This window comes from Chroicocephalus ridibundus, chromosome 4 (genome assembly GCF_963924245.1).
Source record: "Chroicocephalus ridibundus chromosome 4, bChrRid1.1, whole genome shotgun sequence".
NCBI lineage: Eukaryota > Metazoa > Chordata > Aves > Charadriiformes > Laridae > Chroicocephalus > Chroicocephalus ridibundus.
The window spans coordinates 55,353,000-55,369,524 of record NC_086287.1 but is presented as its reverse complement, the minus strand read 5'-3'; the positions used below and the strand labels follow the sequence as shown (position 1 = coordinate 55,369,524).

The following is a 16,525-nucleotide window of genomic DNA, read 5'->3' as shown; positions in this document are numbered from 1 at the left end:
AACAGCCACTGTGTAACTGTTCACAGAAATGTGCCAACTCTTGCAGCCCTAACCAAGGAAAAACATGAGGCTAGAGTTTTCTTTAATATCTATTACAAAAATCAACAAGATTGTCTCCCATGAAAGTATAAACACAGTACATCAGATCAGAACAACCTTGCACAGGAACTGTGTTTGTATTAGAGCTAAGAGCAAAACTGTGTTTCTTTAGCAAATGTGCTAAAGAGAAAAATGAAGGAAGCCAGTGAGAGACATTTTAGTGCATCCAGAACCTGTGTCTGCATGTCTAATGTGAGATTTTAGGCTGCTGTTTTTAAAAAATCCCCTTTAAGCCGATCATTACTCCTCAGAAAATGGTTAAATAACAGCTACCTAGGACTAGTAAGACTTTTCCATAGACAAAATTTCCACTAGCGTAACTAGAGTTTTCAAAGTTGGAGTCATAAAATTACTCTCGTTAAGTCACAGCAGGGCTCCTGGATAAAAACGTGACTTGGCCAGCAAATATGAAGCACCTTAACATTTCTTTTAAGCATCTGCCAAATGTAAGTGTGAAGTACGGATGATTATTAAGATATTTTTGGTTTGGTTCATAAACACGGATTTAGAAAATCTGCTTCCAGCCATTCTGGTGTAAGAAATTTGCTTTCAACATGACACAGAAATAAATTCTGTGTTTTTTCTCTGAATCAATAAATACTGTACATGGACGGGAACCTTTTGAGGGTTTAATGAGTGAAATAAAATGGGATTATATCCTTTCTTTTCTGAGGTTTTAGAGCCGAAATATTATCTTCAAAGCTTTGCAATATGAAAATGGTAACACAAGCATTTTGCACATCTCTATAATCGAGTTGTATTTCTCACTGCATTTCTCTAGTTGGGAGTGCCTTTACACAGGTAACTATTAAAAGAAAACTAAAGAAAATCTTGAACACGTTTTAAAACTATGAAATACAAAATTTGTTATCCTAAAGTCACCATTTTTATGGCAGTCAGCAACTGAAATCCTGCTGTATTATGCTTGACTGACATGTGAACCCCAGTTCTATCTAGATTCAATGAGAATCATAGATCTACATTCCTTCTGGATAATTTGACAATACCATTCATCATCTGTAACTTCCATAGTCATTGTTTGAAATGGATATGTCTACCTCTCAAATTATGCAAATTATTATATTAAAGACTCATTAGAGTAACAAGCTCCTGACTTAGAGGTGTCATTAATCTCCATACGTTATAAATGAGCATGGAGGATCTGTCAAATGGGATAACAGAGCTAAGACAAATATTTTTGGAAAAAGAAATACCGGGAAAGATTCCTACGTGAACCACCACCAGGTTGAGTGTGGCCTGTCTTCCATGCATCCTCCTTCCCCGCTGACTTGAAGGCCAGGGCCCAGCAGAGCTCTTAGTCCTGTTCTAAGAATGGAAATTCGTGGAAAAATATGATTGCAACCACGTATATCTCCAGGTAGGTTCTTCAACCTAACACCGACTACTGCTCTAGAGCCCCCCTCTGTCTCCCCCGACGACTGCATCCTTTCAGCTAGAGTTTGGTGCTAGGGTAAGCAGTGGTGAATTTTGGCAATGTATATACCGTCTTTGTGGATGGGACAGGAAGACAGCCCTGGGCCCGGTGATACAGAGTGGTTCAGATGTGACTAAACCAAGGCTCAAAGAAAGCCTCTGAGTGTGGGACTGATTCTGAACTGATGCTAAGTTAATTTGGGGGAACTACCAAGTTGCATGTTAATTACCCCTTCTGCTCTGCTTTTCATAGAGCAGAAAGTTAGCTTGGTCTAGCATGTTGCAGCAGGTGTCCAAGCTGCGCCGTCAGGAAGCTAAAGCCCCAAAGAAGGCCATAACACACCTCAGGAGATGTTTTAGCACTTGCGTCATGAGCTGGCAATAAGCTAGGAAGATATATCTGGTAGAACAACTGCTCATGGCCATGGACCTCTTCTCTCCAAAGTGTGTTTGCCTATGGCAATTATGCATGTTTTGGGACAGCAAACATTAAAGCCAGCTAGCCCTGCGATCACTGACTTCTGCCTGCTCTGCATGGCTAATATGCATGGAAAATAGTTTCATCAGCATTTTTCTGCATCCTGAGATAATTTTGTTTTGATCCATGTAATGTTTAACAGAAGCACAAATGCTTAACGCTGCTCAGCTGTATGACTACAGAGGCAGCACAGAACAGCCAACAGCCTGACTGTCTTGGAGCACTGTGAGCATCTCACTCTTTTTTCCTCAAAGACTGCATTTGTGCAATCAAGCATTCTAGCTTATACACTCATTTAATTCAAATGCAGTGGTTTAGTGGCTGTCAGAAGAGACCAGTCTGCTCCATCAAGCCTCACCTGATCTACGCAGGTGCTCCAGGGGACAGCAGCAATTGCTACTCTAGTAAGAAAAAAATGCAAATTCAAAATCAAAGTATGTAATAGCAAACTTTGTCTAAAGCTAAAACAAGCACACAGAGTTCAGCTATATTCTGGAAAAAAAAAAAAAAAAGAGAAGAAAAAAAGAAAGAGCTGAGGCCATAGATACTGTGCAGGGAACCTAGATGCATGATCAAGGCTGTGGATTCCAGTAGATAAAGTACCTCTGAAAACAGCAGAGCTGGGGACTGGGAACAGCCATGCTTGCACTATTTTACTTACACAGCTCCTTGGCTCTTCAGAATCCAGGGAATCATGTCAGCCCTTCCTGAGCAGACGGTAACAATTCCTGAAAGGTGCAGCAGAGGCACAGTGGGACTGAGCAGGCATTCTCCTGGATGGCTGATCAAACCACGTATCTAAACAGTTCACCAGGCCATAAATGCTGGTCAGCCAGCTTCACAGAACTTACCGTCTTTTGGAAGGATCCCAGGAAATTGAAATAAATCTTTACAAGAAGGCTGAGACTTACTGTTTGAGACTGCCTTGATTTGTTATTGGTTGATGTTAATAGGTTTCTCTCTTCTGTTATTTGCTATTCTTTGAGAGATTTGTGACTGGGCCTTGGTTTTCTGTTTATATATATTACAACAGTTGTATTTGTGGTGCTCCCTGCAGCTCCCTCACCCTGGCCCTGGCCTTCAGAGCTTAGTACTGGGCAAAACTCTGTGTCTCCAAATGAACAGTTCTCTCCATCTCAGGTAGAGGTGGATAGAGCAAAGAGCAAAGTAGCTGCCCTTGGCACAAAAATTGCATTTCCAATAAATATTTGCTTAGGAGTTGCATACCCTTTGGGATGTAACACTCCACTGTACTGACCAGCTGGGTCTTTGCTCTCTGGAGTGGGGAGGTGTGGACACATGCATACGATGTCCAAGAAAACTAGCTTCATCAGCACTCAGCTTTGTCCTTCTAGGTAATATGTATTTGAAGCCATGTAATGTTTAACAGAGGAAAACAGGAGTATGAGTAAAGCAGCAAGAAACAGCACAACCAGTATGAGAGCAAGATCCTTCTGAATGTAATGTAAGTACTCAGTTATCTTTACCTTAACAATTTTGATGCAGCTGTGTGGCATTTAGCTAGTGAGTCATGAAGCACATTTGCTTTCAAGGGTGAAACCTGGTTTCTAAGCACTCAAATGACAGCAGAACTTAATTTCAAGAAATATTAAACAGCAAATTGTGGGGATATGTTATAGCAGTTCCACAGAGCATAACTCTGCTCTGAATATTTATCCCAAATAGCTCTTTCACACCTAGAAGAAATCTAGAAAGCTGTTTCATTAACAAGGGGGAAGTATTCTGACTTCCCAACTGTCAATCTTATTTTTTATCATTACTAACATTCCCTAAACCTTACGACCAGATAACTGAAATGGAGGTGAATGAGCTGTCTTATGTACACCAACACGGTCCAGACAGGATTCACAAATATTGATTTTTCTATGCCAACCTACCCTGTAAGTCCAGATTTCCTCAGATCTCACAGAGCAAAGCTGCAGAAAGACAAGCTGGCTCCTTTTCACCCAAGTCTTAGTGGTCAGAGTGCTGACACAGGGTGGGGGAAATCCCAATAAACATCTCCTGCTCTGCTGAACCCTTCTCTCTGAGTCCCTTTGCCATTGAATGGGGCTGAGCGGGTAACTCAAGTGATCTTCCCTGAAGCTGGTCCGCTTCAAGTAGGACATTAGGTGTTGCTTTTCTAGTCATTAGTACAATTAGTACGTTAGTACAATTGGAATAACTCTTACCTGTTTTCTGCCAGGTTAAACATCCTAGACACTACAAATCATCCCAACATGTTCTTGGTCTAACCTGCAAAATAAAAAGCAATAAATAAATAAATAAACAAACAAACAAAAGAAATGGTCACAGTTATCAGAAACGGCCAAGGTGCCACAATTCAGGCTCTTTGCTGAGCGCTACTCTGGCCACAGGGCTATTTGCCTTACAAAAGGGGGCTTTCCCGCCAATACAAAGTTTGGAAAGACAGGAGGGGCTAAGCCCACACCAGTCACCTCGCCCTCCCATGGCCAGGATGGTTGGGGGTACACATGGAGAGGAATCCATCTGGAAGATGTGTCATGTGAGCAGTAGTTTAAAATAAAGCAACATATTCTGGTCTAATCAGGTACTGAAGCAGAAAATTTTTACCAGCTCTCATGTGATTAGTCACTTTGTATATTAAAATGAGTCAGGAATGAGAGAAAGAATAGCACTGTCATTTGACATAAGCCTCATTCAATAACTAATAGCATAATAAACCTGAGAGTTCTTAGAGATAAACATAAAAGGTTCAAGAATTGTTCCTGATGAGCTGCCTCACCGTAGACCAGATTTCCACAGAGGCAAAAAAAAAAAAAAGAAAAAGACTTTTCACTTGTTCTCTCCCTCTTGGTCTTATTTTTCTTTAATGCTCACATGTTTCTTTAGTAACAAGGGACTTTCATAGCTGGAGTAAAGAGGAACTGAAGTAGGCAGCAATGGGTAGGAATTACAGAAAAACTTAGAAGCACAAGGACTTAAAAAACGCTTCCATAGTAAAGGAGCAGGTCAGGAGATAACAGAGATTACCAGATAGCCATTGAAGGTAGTAGCAGATGGAAATAAAAGATAAGATGTTGACACAGCTGACCTCCGGCAGTCAAGCCCATTTCATTCTTTGACCACACAGTAGCTGCAAAGGATGATGAAGGCCACCCTCCCGCTGTGCTTGCTGGTGGCCATGCTTCACCTCACTGTCCACAGCCTGACCCAGACTGACCACCACAATGACAAGCCCGAGGCAACTGATCCCCAGGAGCCGCATCCCCACGAGGGAGATCCTCTGGAGTCCTGCCGACACATAGTCTCCAGCAACGCAGACTTTGCCTTCCGGTTTTACAGGCAAGCAACCACCCAGGAACCTGGCAAGAACATTTTCTTCTCCCCAGTCAGTATCTCTGCTGCCTTTGCCCTGCTGGCCCTGGGCTCCAGAGCCACCAGCCAGGCTCAGGTGCTGGAAGGGCTGGCCTTTAACCTCACCGACACCCGGGAGGAGGAGATACACAACGGCTTTCGTCACCTCCTCCTCTTGCTGAACCGCCCCAGCAGCCAGGTGCAACTGAGCATGGGGAATGCCCTGTTCATGGACAAACACCTGAAGCCACGGAAAACATTTCTGAAGGACATCAAAAAACTGTACAAAGGAAAAGTTGTTTCTAGTAACTTCCAGAATTCCACTGAAGCTAAAAAAGAGATCAATGATCATATAAAGAACAAAACCCATGGGAATATAAACCAAATACTTGAAGACCTCGATTCAAACACTCTAATGGTAATGGTTAACTACATTTATTTCAAAGGTAAGTTACATAGGTGTTACTTACTGCAGTAACTCAGTTTCACCTGCACGAAAAGAAATGCCCCAGATTATTTCTGAATTATTTTTAAAAGAAAGGCCAGTGTTAAGATTAGACTATTATGATAAGGAACATTGAGAGTTCTCATGCTTTGAAACCTCTTCCACATCTAAATTTTTCTAGCATATGTTTAGGCTCCCAAGCATAAAAGTTAATTTTTTTGCAATATTCAAGTTTTAGGGAATTGCCAGAACACAACAGATTCACACCTTTGTAAATTTTTCTGTCAGACTTTATCTACTTATTATTTAAAAAATTACATTTTCACATGCTACATGAAGTAGGAAAATAAATTCCAAAGATGGAGATTAACAAAAATTGCCAAACACTTTAATTTACTTACAGTCTATGCCTATTAAATGGGTAGGTATCTCTGGAGTTGGAGTCTAAATGCTCTACAGCTTGTCATGACATTATTCATATCCCAAGAGGTACTTGCAAATGCACTGCTTTCACAACGATTAACTTCCTCTTAAATGTTATATCCATTTGTAGCAGCATGCAGGACATACATGGATTTTACCACCCAGGAAGGCATGTTTAGAAATAGGTGAACTTTCAGCAACGCAGATTTTATTTCAAGGACTTTATTAAATTTGGGTACCCTAGCCTCAGGTGCCCTAGTCTGAGGCACTTCTTTATGATACTGGAGTATATTCTTTTTACTGGTGGGCCAGGGAGGAAAGCACCAACTTATAAGGTAATCAGAGTATTATGGAGTTTACGTTCTGTTATTTATTTTTCAATTTTATTTTATTTCTATTCAATATTAAAAAAAAAAGAGAACATACATACTTACAAAATGGCAAGCTGTGACCCCTGTGTATGTTTAGTGAGTGACCTGATTTAATACAAAATAAAATATCATAGAAAATCCAGTTGAGTAAACATCAAGAGAAAACCATTCTGAAGCTTAAAGCCCTTGAAGCCCTATTCCATTTACTGTAATGCAGTTATGATCAGGCCTAAAAGTTTGGGTTGTTCTTCCATGTAAGATTTTCCTTAGTGCTACAAGATGAAGAACATATGAGAAAGCATGGAAGGAGCTTAATATGCTACCTTTTAAAAGGCAGACATCTGCTGTGGAACTTGCTTTACAAGAAATATTCTGAAACCAAAATGTAACTATTTGGATCCTGGTCAGCTTTCATTTTCTTCAAATAAAGTGTAAGGTAATATGATGAAGTTACTTCATTTAATTTATCTGACTTAGAAAGGTGTTGTACAAGTCCATATGAAATTTAGCCTGCAATATTTAGTTGTTACTGAACAAAGTACAGCAAAGATGACAGGGAACAAGATCATTAATAGACCTGGAATACCTTTGATCTTCAAATATGAGTGTAAATCTTCAGATAAGGGTTTATCTGGTGTACATTAGTCTGGACTATATTAATATATACTCCTTGAAATAAGCATTTGATTGCGTTCTTTCTCTTTTGGTTTTAAGCCTACTGGGTAAATCCTTTCAATATTAAGGGGACTCACAAGGATTATTTCCATGTGAATGTGAAGACCTCAGTTGAAGTGAAGATGATGACTCGAGATGGATTTTATAAAGCATACTCTGACAGGAAGCTGTCTTGCGAGGTGGTGCAGATTCCTTACAAGGGAGATGTTGCAGCATTGTTTATCCTGCCCAACGAAGGAAAAATGAAACAGTTGGAAGCTGCCCTGACCAAAGACACTGTGGCTAAATGGGAAAAATCACTTGAAAGACGGTAAATACAGAATTCTGATTTGATGATTCAAGGTAGTCAGAATCCAAAGTCTGAATACTGTGATCAGGTTTTACAGTTACTAGCCTTTGCTGCTGATTGGAGATTTAAGCAATGGAATAGGTATAAAGGAACCAAATAGTTTGATGATTTGATACTTTCAGCAAAAATTAGAATCAGCATTGCCTTGTGAAGAGAGAAGAGATCTATGAGCTGGGAAATTTAGTTTTTCCCACACAGACATTTTCTAGTTGATGTTAAGTGTCTTTCTTTGCCTTGTCTCAAGCACAATGTGTTAAGAGTGGTAATTCCACAACATAGCAATCAAATCCCTCAGAGGGAAGGGGGTGTGAATTGCAAAACAAAAACCTTCAAGGCTAGAAAGAGAACGCAAACTTAGTCCCAGAAATGCTGGCACCTCTGCTCCTTGCTCTCCCATCAAGAGACTGTGTTGCAGAATCATACAAGAAAGCCCAACGGTTGTTGCTCTCCTTTCCCATCCTCCACACAATCGTCTTCCCATCTTCTTTTTGTTGCCATCTTTTTCAGATGAGAAGACTAACGTTTTAGCACAGAAGAACAACCAGCAACCTGGGAGTCTTGGGATCTTCAAAGGCATGCTTTGACTACGATAACTATCACAGCTTTCTTTTGAATTAACAGGAGGATAGAACTGCGTATTCCAAAACTATCGATTTCAGGCAACTATGACTTAAAGAAGATGTTCATGAATCTAGGTGTAACTGATGTGTTTTCTGACCGGGCTGATCTGTCTGGAATCACAGGAAAGCCTGAGGTGAAGGTTTCAAAAGTAAGTTTGTCAGCAGAAGCAGTGGTCTGTGGACTCCTCAATACCCAATTGTCTTGCCCTAACCCAAATTGTGAAATTCCACTTATTGCTAGGGCTGGCTGATACTCTGAACTAAAACTTAGCTGATAAAGTAACTTTAAACTCTCTCAGACTTTTCCAAGGTCTAGAGATAAGGCTACTGTATCCAATCTGCCCCACAAAGGTTGGGAAGGGTGTAGCATTTGCCCCAGAAACTGAACACAGCCCAGTTTCTGCATGTGAAAGAAGTGTCCGTGGATATCCGTGTCAGGGATGCCTTGCATCAGCATATGTAGCAGAAAAAGTGGCCGCCTTCTAACATGTGCATTCTATAATTTTAAAGGATTTTAAAACTTCTGCTGCCATTGAAGGCCCCAATGAGTGCCGATCATGTAAGATGGACCAGACTTGAGGAAAACATCCCATTTCCTGAAAATAATGTGAAGAGAAACAGAAAAAGTGAAGAGAAAGGCTAGCACTCTTACAGCCATTCTGAAAGCAGCAATTGCAATGTTCTATCATGTTGGGGCTAGTAAAACAAAAAGATTAAAAATGCCCAACAATAATTAAAAAAAAAAATTGGTATCAAAGTTGAATTTCTACTGACTGAACTGTAATGCATGTGCTATTAGGGGTACATACAGAGCAGTGCTGGAGCCCAACTTCTCTTCCCTCTGACATTGTCATTCCTTTTGAGCTTGCTTGAATATCCCATTTGCAACTAATTCCAGGAGGTGTGCATCCCTGAAGTCTGTGTTGGATACACTTGTGTGGAGGAACTCTGAATGTGAGAATACTTGCTTATTGAGACAACATTGCTAAAAAACCCACCACAGGCTACAGTGGCCTTCTTCCCGGTTCCTGGCCTGCCAGCAATTTTTGTCAAAGGCAGTAGCTGAATTAACTTAGTGCTATTTTTTATCATTTCACATCCCGTCATCCACATACATTAATTCTTGCTGTATTTCGTTGTAGGCTGCTCACAAGGCCCTGCTGAAGATTCACGAGAACGGCACAGAGGCTGCAGCAGTCACTAGCACAGATTTTCTCCCTCATTCTGTTCCTCCTGTTATTAAGTTCAGCCGTCCATTTTTGTTGTTGATTGTTGATCAATACACCCAAAGCATCCTCTTCATGGGAAAAATTGTAAACCCAACTGAAAAATGACTGGTCAGTGGATGGTTTTATTGATTTGAATTGCATTCTTCATGCAATTGTAGTTCAATGGGATTAAAAATTATATCAAAACAGTTACTAACAATTTTCTTTTTCCAGAGAAATGAGGCAAGAGTGTGGTCATCCTTAAAAACACTGTTCTTGCTTCCTTCTCCAGTAGAAAGTAACCACTAAGATACAACTATTCATGAATTATGAAGAATTTTATAAATCAGCCTTTTAATGACCAGTGTGTGCCATCCCTGAAAGGCAAGTATCCAGATGAGAGAGTCAGTTTAAAGCATTTTAAGTAAATAAAGATTGAACAGATGCCACTCCTGACTTGTGGGTAAGAAGGAAAGAAAATGCTGAGGTTTGCTCCAGCTGCTGCCAGCTCTCACCAGGTCCTGCTGCTGGAGGGCCGACGAATGGAAATTTAAAATATAAATGCAGTTCACTCAGGGGTATCTTAGTTCTTCTCTTCCCCATGACTGTCACTGAAGGAGAAAGGTGTGTTGTATTTCCATGAGAAAATGATTGCTCGCCTCTCTGAGGCTGTCTGTGCCAATTTGACATCTCTCTCCTAACACAGCCTTATAGGTCTAAGGCAGTGTCAAAATCCAGAGCCAAGGCTTGGCGCTTGTGAGGATCTGGAGCACCAAGAAAAGGGATGTGTGCAGACAGAAACACAGCCAGTCTGGTGTGGAGTCAACATGACTCTCTCCCTGTCACATCCTGTGGGATCAACAGCTGATGTTTAACAGTGACAAATGTATTTAACGCTGCTCAGGGGTACAGCAGCATAGACTTACATTAAAAAAAAAAAACAGACTCTCCTCAGTGTGTTGAACCTCATTCAATTTCTTAATATATTCTGGGTTACGTGATCAAGAGTTTAATTTTTTAAATCACTATAAGGTCACGAGGTCAATTTGACGTCAGAGCAATTATTACATGAGAAGGAGCTACTCTGTAGAGTCCAGCCTCTCTCTGAGCAACCTGATCTGGTTGTAGATGTCTCTGCTCATGGCAGGGGGGTTGGACTAGAAGACCTTTAAAGGTCCCTTCCAACCCGAACATTCTGTGACTCTGTGACTCTGTGATTCTGTGATTGTCTCCAAGGCAACTTTTACCTGCCCACACCAGTCTGTGCAGTGACAGCATTTGCCTTGGCTACAGGATGTTCAGCAATATTAATGTTCAGATCCCTTTCCTGAAGGCAGACAATCCCATACCTCCTAAACTCCAGGCTGGTCATGCTGACCCCTATGAAAGGAGAGTTAGCATTAAACCTGGGGCGCTGGTAATGATATTTGCCTGGAAGATGGAAATCCAGGTTTGCCCTTCCCTGGATGGAGAATGGGTTTGGCCTATAAATCCTAATGAATTCTCTGCAAACTATACCGTTGAGTGGGTGGTGGGTGAAGCAATGATATCTTGTGACATTGGTAGGGCTTCTAGGAAAAGGAAGGCATAGCTTCCAATCATATGTTGGGGGACATCGTCACTTTCAGACCAGGCTGAGGCACCTCCTTTGAAGGAAAAGTCTTTTGCCAGACTCTCCTTTACAACAGTCACATCTGATGGCATCCACCCATATTGTGTTGGCTTATGCAAGTCCCCCTTTAAGCTAACAAACTCCCCACAAGCATCCCATGGGGCTGCTAAATCAGAGCTGGGAAATATTTCAGTTGGCTAGGCACACAAAAGGTGTTACTGGCATTGCTTTATAGATTTAATCTTTTGTTTCATCAGCAAATAGAAGTTCAGAAGGGATAGGGTATGAATACCAGGAAGGGGTAAAACAAACATTGAGATTAATTATATCCCCAGAGTTTACATCTATGCTAGTAAATAAAGTGCTCCAAGGCCTATTCTCTAGCCATGAGGTCAACTGTCTCATCACAGCTCATATCCGTGTTGCTTAACTCTGCCCCTGCAAGACATCTGGGCTGCTTATTGGAAATATACCCTGGCCTGGGCTAACTCCAAAAACATGTTTAGCACTTGTTTGGAAGAATTGTAGATGACATGAGTAATACCTGTGTCTGAAACTCTACTAAAAATGTAAGAATATGAGTAACTGCAGGCTGATGGACAGACCTGGTACAAACGGAGCCTGAGTGACCGATTGAGGGTGGGAAACTCTCCCTCTGTCATTCAGCCCTATAAACTCCCCCTCTCCTGGCGATCTGCCTTTTTTGAATGACGCTGAGTTCCAGGTCATGCTGATAAGCCTTCACCAGCTAATTCACAAAAATGAGGGAACTGGAGACCCTTTGTCCTTCTGTGGAATAAGATTAGGCAGTTCAGGAAAACCCCTTCAAAATTACTGCAAGTCACAAACTTTGAGACTCCCATGTATTTCCCATGGATGTGTTTTGATGGTTTCTTCTGACCAGCCCTGTGCATTTGCTGCCAGCAGTAACTGTGCATGCTTATTTTCAAAAGGCTGCTCCTCATTAAGGATTTATGCTGGTCCTCAGATGATACAGCAATGCTTTGATGATGCAGATACCTGAAACACTTCACAGCTGAGCACATAGAAACTATGATGAAGTGCAAAATATGCAAATTTAATTCTATTACATATATATAATGTATATATAAATGAACTTAAATACAGTTTAAAATGTGATACAACTGACTGTGGAGGCATAGCCACAGTCCATCATCCATGTCCCCTCCCCCCCTTAAAAATATTGAAACCGAGAGTTTTGTTATGAACCAGAAAGTCTGACACTGGTTCAGGGACCTGAAAGTTTTTTGGCGATTATGCAAGCTGCTTGCTGGGTGCTGCCCTGACTCTGCAAACTGGAATTAGCTGGCAGGAAAAGGCTGTTGGAGAGTCTCCCTTGGCAGCTGAATCTTCCCGTTGAGAAAGGCTCAGCATCCATCACGTAGCTCTCCTTCCAATGGCTGCACAGAGGCAGCCAGAGATGGAGGTGATGAAGCGCACAGCTCCCCACTCCTCGAATCTGACAGTGACGTTAAATAAAGCAGACCATGACTGCAGTAATACCACTGCCAAACTAGTGCCGAATCAGAGAGATGTGACCAGATCCCCAGTGATCAATTCATTCTCATTGACAGTGCCAGACCAAAAGGAAACTCATATTTTTTGATGGCTAAATTTTTTTAGAAATGGTTTTACTGACAGATCAGAAAGACAAATGTTGCTATAACCTGATAAAGTAATAACTACAGAAGTTCTCAAAGGGCCAGATGGATGAATTTAGGAGTTGTTTCTGGCATGGTATCCAGATATGAAATCTATTTACAATTAGATCAAGAAACATTGAATTGTCTTTACTTTTTCTTTACCCATGACTGTGCAATGCAACTTTGCTGCGCTTGAGCCTGTTGTCCCTGACTATCAACAGTCCTGTGGCCACAAGCAGAATAAGAAAATTGAGCGCTGCAGGAGCAGCATCCCCATGAGGAAATTCTTTTGGGTCCTGCCAATGGATAGTCCCCAGCAACATGGACTTTTCCTTCCAGTTTTACAGGCAAGTGACTGCCCAAGAACCTGGCAAGAGCGTTTTCATCTCCCTGGTCAGCATCTCTTCTGCCTTTGCCCTGCCGGCCCTGGACTCTAGAGCAACCAGCCAGGCTCAGGTGCTGGAAGGGCTGGCCTTTAACCTCACCGACACTCGGGAGGACCCACCACATTCTTTTTCTGTCATTTATTTTAATTCTGGGAGTTATACATGCCATCTCTAAGTTTTTGTACCATTATACTTAAATAAAGTTTTTGGTCTCTACTCTTAACTGCTGGAGCTTGATGTATCTTTTGGGAAAAGAAATTGAAGTTACAATTCAATTTGAGAGCAAAATTCTGGTCTTGCAGTCTATCTACCATTACTTATTTTTTCCCCTTTTTTATTCTAGTGATTTAAAAAAGCCCCACATATAACAACTAGTTTTGAAAAACCATGGCAGTGTCAAGCAGGTCTACAATTCCAATGCCTTCATCTGGCAACTTTACAGACTATATATCAGTAAAACCTGAGATGAGCTCTCAGTGAGAGATTACTTACCTTGAACATTAAAGTTCTGGCTGATTGACTCCAGCAGAATTCACATCAGGTCTTAAATGCCTGTATGCTCTTGGAAACACATTTTCTTTCAGTGCTAGGAGATTAGGTACAGACAAAGCAGAAGACTTAAAATATTGTTTTCTGCAGACTGATGAAAGTGATCATCTGAGGTGAATGTCTGTTATGAGAAATGGAATCACACCCTGGTGATCAAAGAACTTTATTTCCTTCTCAGATATAATACAGAAAAAAATAATAAGATTATTTGATCCTGTTTATACAGCTTTCACCTAGCAAACTATGAGCTTATATGAAATTTTAGTTCCGAGATTCCTATTGCATTGGTGAAAGAAGCTGAAAACAAAGTAGAAAATGTCTAGTTTTTATTCCCAGTTCTATCACAGACTTTTTGCTTAGCCTTCAGCTTTTTTTCTTTCTGTCAGTTGTGCTGTTTTTTGAAATGGAGCCAGAAAAACTTTCCTTATTCGAGCAGAAAGGGATGAATATATGTAAGACACGGAGACTACAGTTGGGATGCCCTTTACAGAAACAGATAAAAATACAGAGAGGACTTGATTTTTATTCTAGTTACAGCAATTTTGCAATTTGCCAATCTCCTGGTTTTAATAGAGTTATTTATGTCAAGAGGTTTATTTAGATGAACTTTTGCACGCAGACCTTGAGTGTTACATCTTTATAAGGCAACAAGAAATGGCTGCATGAGGATTTAGCATGCAAAGTGCACATTTCTCTTACTCAATCCTTATCATCTTGCTGAGGTTTTGTTTCCACGGCCAGAAATCCTTTGCCCTGGAATACCCAGGAATATAACTTGCAAAGCTAGCATGTAATAATCTGATGACCAAGCAGCGACAAGAGTAAGTTAATGATATGAGATGAAACTGCTCCTGTAAGGAGGAACCAAGACACATTGCATAACTGAGCAGAGTCACTGGCAGACAGTAGGGAAAGAGATAATTAAATTATTCCTTAATGCCTTCTATATAGACCATTATCAGGACAATGGGAAAAGCATGTCTGTCAAACCTTTATATGACTCCGCTGGATGCTGGAGCAGGAGTCCCTCTGTCCCAGCCACTGCTTATCGAGCAGGATTTAAGAGCTCCATACCCTCCCCTGTGAAATTCCCCTGGATGGATCTTCTTCTTGAAAAACTCTGCACAAAATTTCCAGTCTAGCCTCACATTTCCCAGTGTGACATCTGTTCTGAGGACACAGCCATTTACACCAACAGGAATGTGCAGAGAAGTAACAAACTGCTTTCCCATCCCAAGATTCTCACAGATGCTGCCATCTGGCAGGTTTGCTGGTGATACCCATGTGTGGGTGATTCATCCTCATTTTCCACTGCATTCAACAGGAGAAACTGGTGTTTTCCTAGAGTCTCTATTTCTGGCACCTATGACCTAAGGGAGATTTTCAAAAGACTAGGTGTGACTGATGCACTCATTCACCAGGCTGATCTATCTGGAATTGCTGAGAAGCCGATTGCTTTGAAAATGGTCATTTGCGGGTCTGATGTAACTGCTGGTCTTAACCTTGCCTAGGAAGAGATTTGGCCCAGGGTCGGAGAAGATGGTGCCTAGGAGTGATGAGCAGGGACAGCAGCAACTTTCCACTCTTTCCCTGACACACTGAGTGCTGCTGCATGTCCCAGGAGAAAATAGAGGAATCACAGAAGCAGCTCTGCTATTCCCAGCAGTTCCTCCCTGAAAACAGTAGCATCCTTCAGTCAGTTAGCCAAGCATTAGGGCTGGGCTGAAAGATTCATGCAATCTATGTAGGCAGGCCTAGACTTGAGAAAAATAGCTTGTCTTTGCTAGTTAAGCAACAGCATACTTACTCCTGCTGAACCGTGGTGATTATACATAATACTGCAATAAACTTTCTGGGTACTTGACACATCATGAAAAAAAACCTCTCTGCGGACATAGGTTCCAACCAGCTCTGCCTCTAAGAGACGCTAGTTACATAGAAATAACTATGGTGGGTAGATTCCTATGTGTAGATAAGTTGTAGATTTACCTGGGGCAAAATCATGTACATTCAATGGAAATAATTAGTCATTGCTAATTAGGATGAGTGGCACACATCTGATCCTTAAATAACCTTCTAAATAGCTAAGTAGTGCCTGTTTCTCTCAGCTCCTTCTGAGAAGCATCCCAGTGTAAGTCACATATAGTATGTATATACATAATGCATATCTTATGTGTACGTAGCACAGCGTTAAGGAGATGTCCTCTCTTCTCCCCAGCTAACATTTTGCTATGGTAAAAATTGCCCATTTAATTCTTCCATCTGTTTTCTTATTTTGGCTATTTTTCAAGTCATGCTAATACTTTGCTTTTCACTCTAGTAGTTTCTAAAATACTCTTCAAAGGCCTCTCAAAAAGATAACAAGTACCCCCAACTATCCTTTATCTAATAATTTAATGAGCCCTTCAGATAATGCCAGTTAGGGCATACCTGCAGTGTGCATTGCAGGCCAACATAGAGATACTGAGCTATTCCTGAACAAACTTGCTGCCCCCTTGGGTACTCGCTGAGATGGCATCCTTGCATCAGGATATCCCACGCAGAGAGTTAGTGGGACACAGCATCCTTTTTGTAAACAGACATTGCTTTGGCCCTACCTTAGGTTTCCAGTTCTTCTAATATTCTGATTTCTAAAGCTCATTTACCATGGTTATGCCAGACTGCCATGCAAAGCTCTCTTGTCCACAGTTTGGTTCAAGCCCAAGAGTAGCAAGGTCCCTGCCCTTTCTCTCCCCTCAGAGCCCTAGGTGCTGGCATCCTTCTGCCTGTTATGACGGGAAAAGAGATTTATAATGTTTGATGTCCATAAAAAAATAGCTTACTCAGTCTTTGCTTTGCAAATAAATCTTATTTGTTCTGTTTAATATTTACCA

The 16,525-nt window shown here is 41.2% G+C and overlaps 1 protein-coding gene across 3 annotated transcripts; it reads left to right on the top strand.

Annotated features, from left to right (window-relative positions):
* The first annotated feature begins 2,855 nt into the window (after window positions 1–2,855).
* On the top strand, window positions 2,856–13,278 carry LOC134514643 (alpha-1-antitrypsin-like). 3 transcript variants are annotated; one of them, XM_063332700.1, is made up of 6 exons: window positions 2,856–3,476; window positions 5,127–5,796; window positions 7,304–7,574; window positions 8,235–8,382; window positions 9,376–9,570; window positions 9,676–13,278. In XM_063332700.1, exons 2-5 carry the CDS (start codon window positions 5,139–5,141, stop codon window positions 9,565–9,567), a joined length of 1,269 nt encoding a protein of 422 aa, XP_063188770.1. In that variant the 5' UTR covers window positions 2,856–3,476; window positions 5,127–5,138; the 3' UTR covers window positions 9,568–9,570; window positions 9,676–13,278. The 3 variants fall into 3 exon arrangements, with proteins under 3 accessions (XP_063188770.1, XP_063188769.1, XP_063188771.1); XM_063332699.1 differs by having other exon boundaries at window positions 2,858–3,476; window positions 9,376–13,278; XM_063332701.1 differs by lacking the exon at window positions 2,856–3,476 and having other exon boundaries at window positions 5,089–5,796; window positions 9,376–13,278.
* Window positions 13,279–16,525: the final 3,247 nt, after the last annotated feature.

Excerpts from the sequence above, each read along its gene's own strand:
- LOC134514643 (XM_063332700.1), top strand. The coding sequence starts at position 5,139 with ATGATGAAGGCCACCCTCCCGCTGTGCTTGCTGGTGGCCATGCTTCAC. Across the intron at positions 5,797-7,303 it reads TAACTACATTTATTTCAAAG|CCTACTGGGTAAATCCTTTC; the intron begins GTAAGTTACATA and ends TTTGGTTTTAAG. Across the intron at positions 7,575-8,234 it reads GAAAAATCACTTGAAAGACG|GAGGATAGAACTGCGTATTC; the intron begins GTAAATACAGAA and ends TTGAATTAACAG.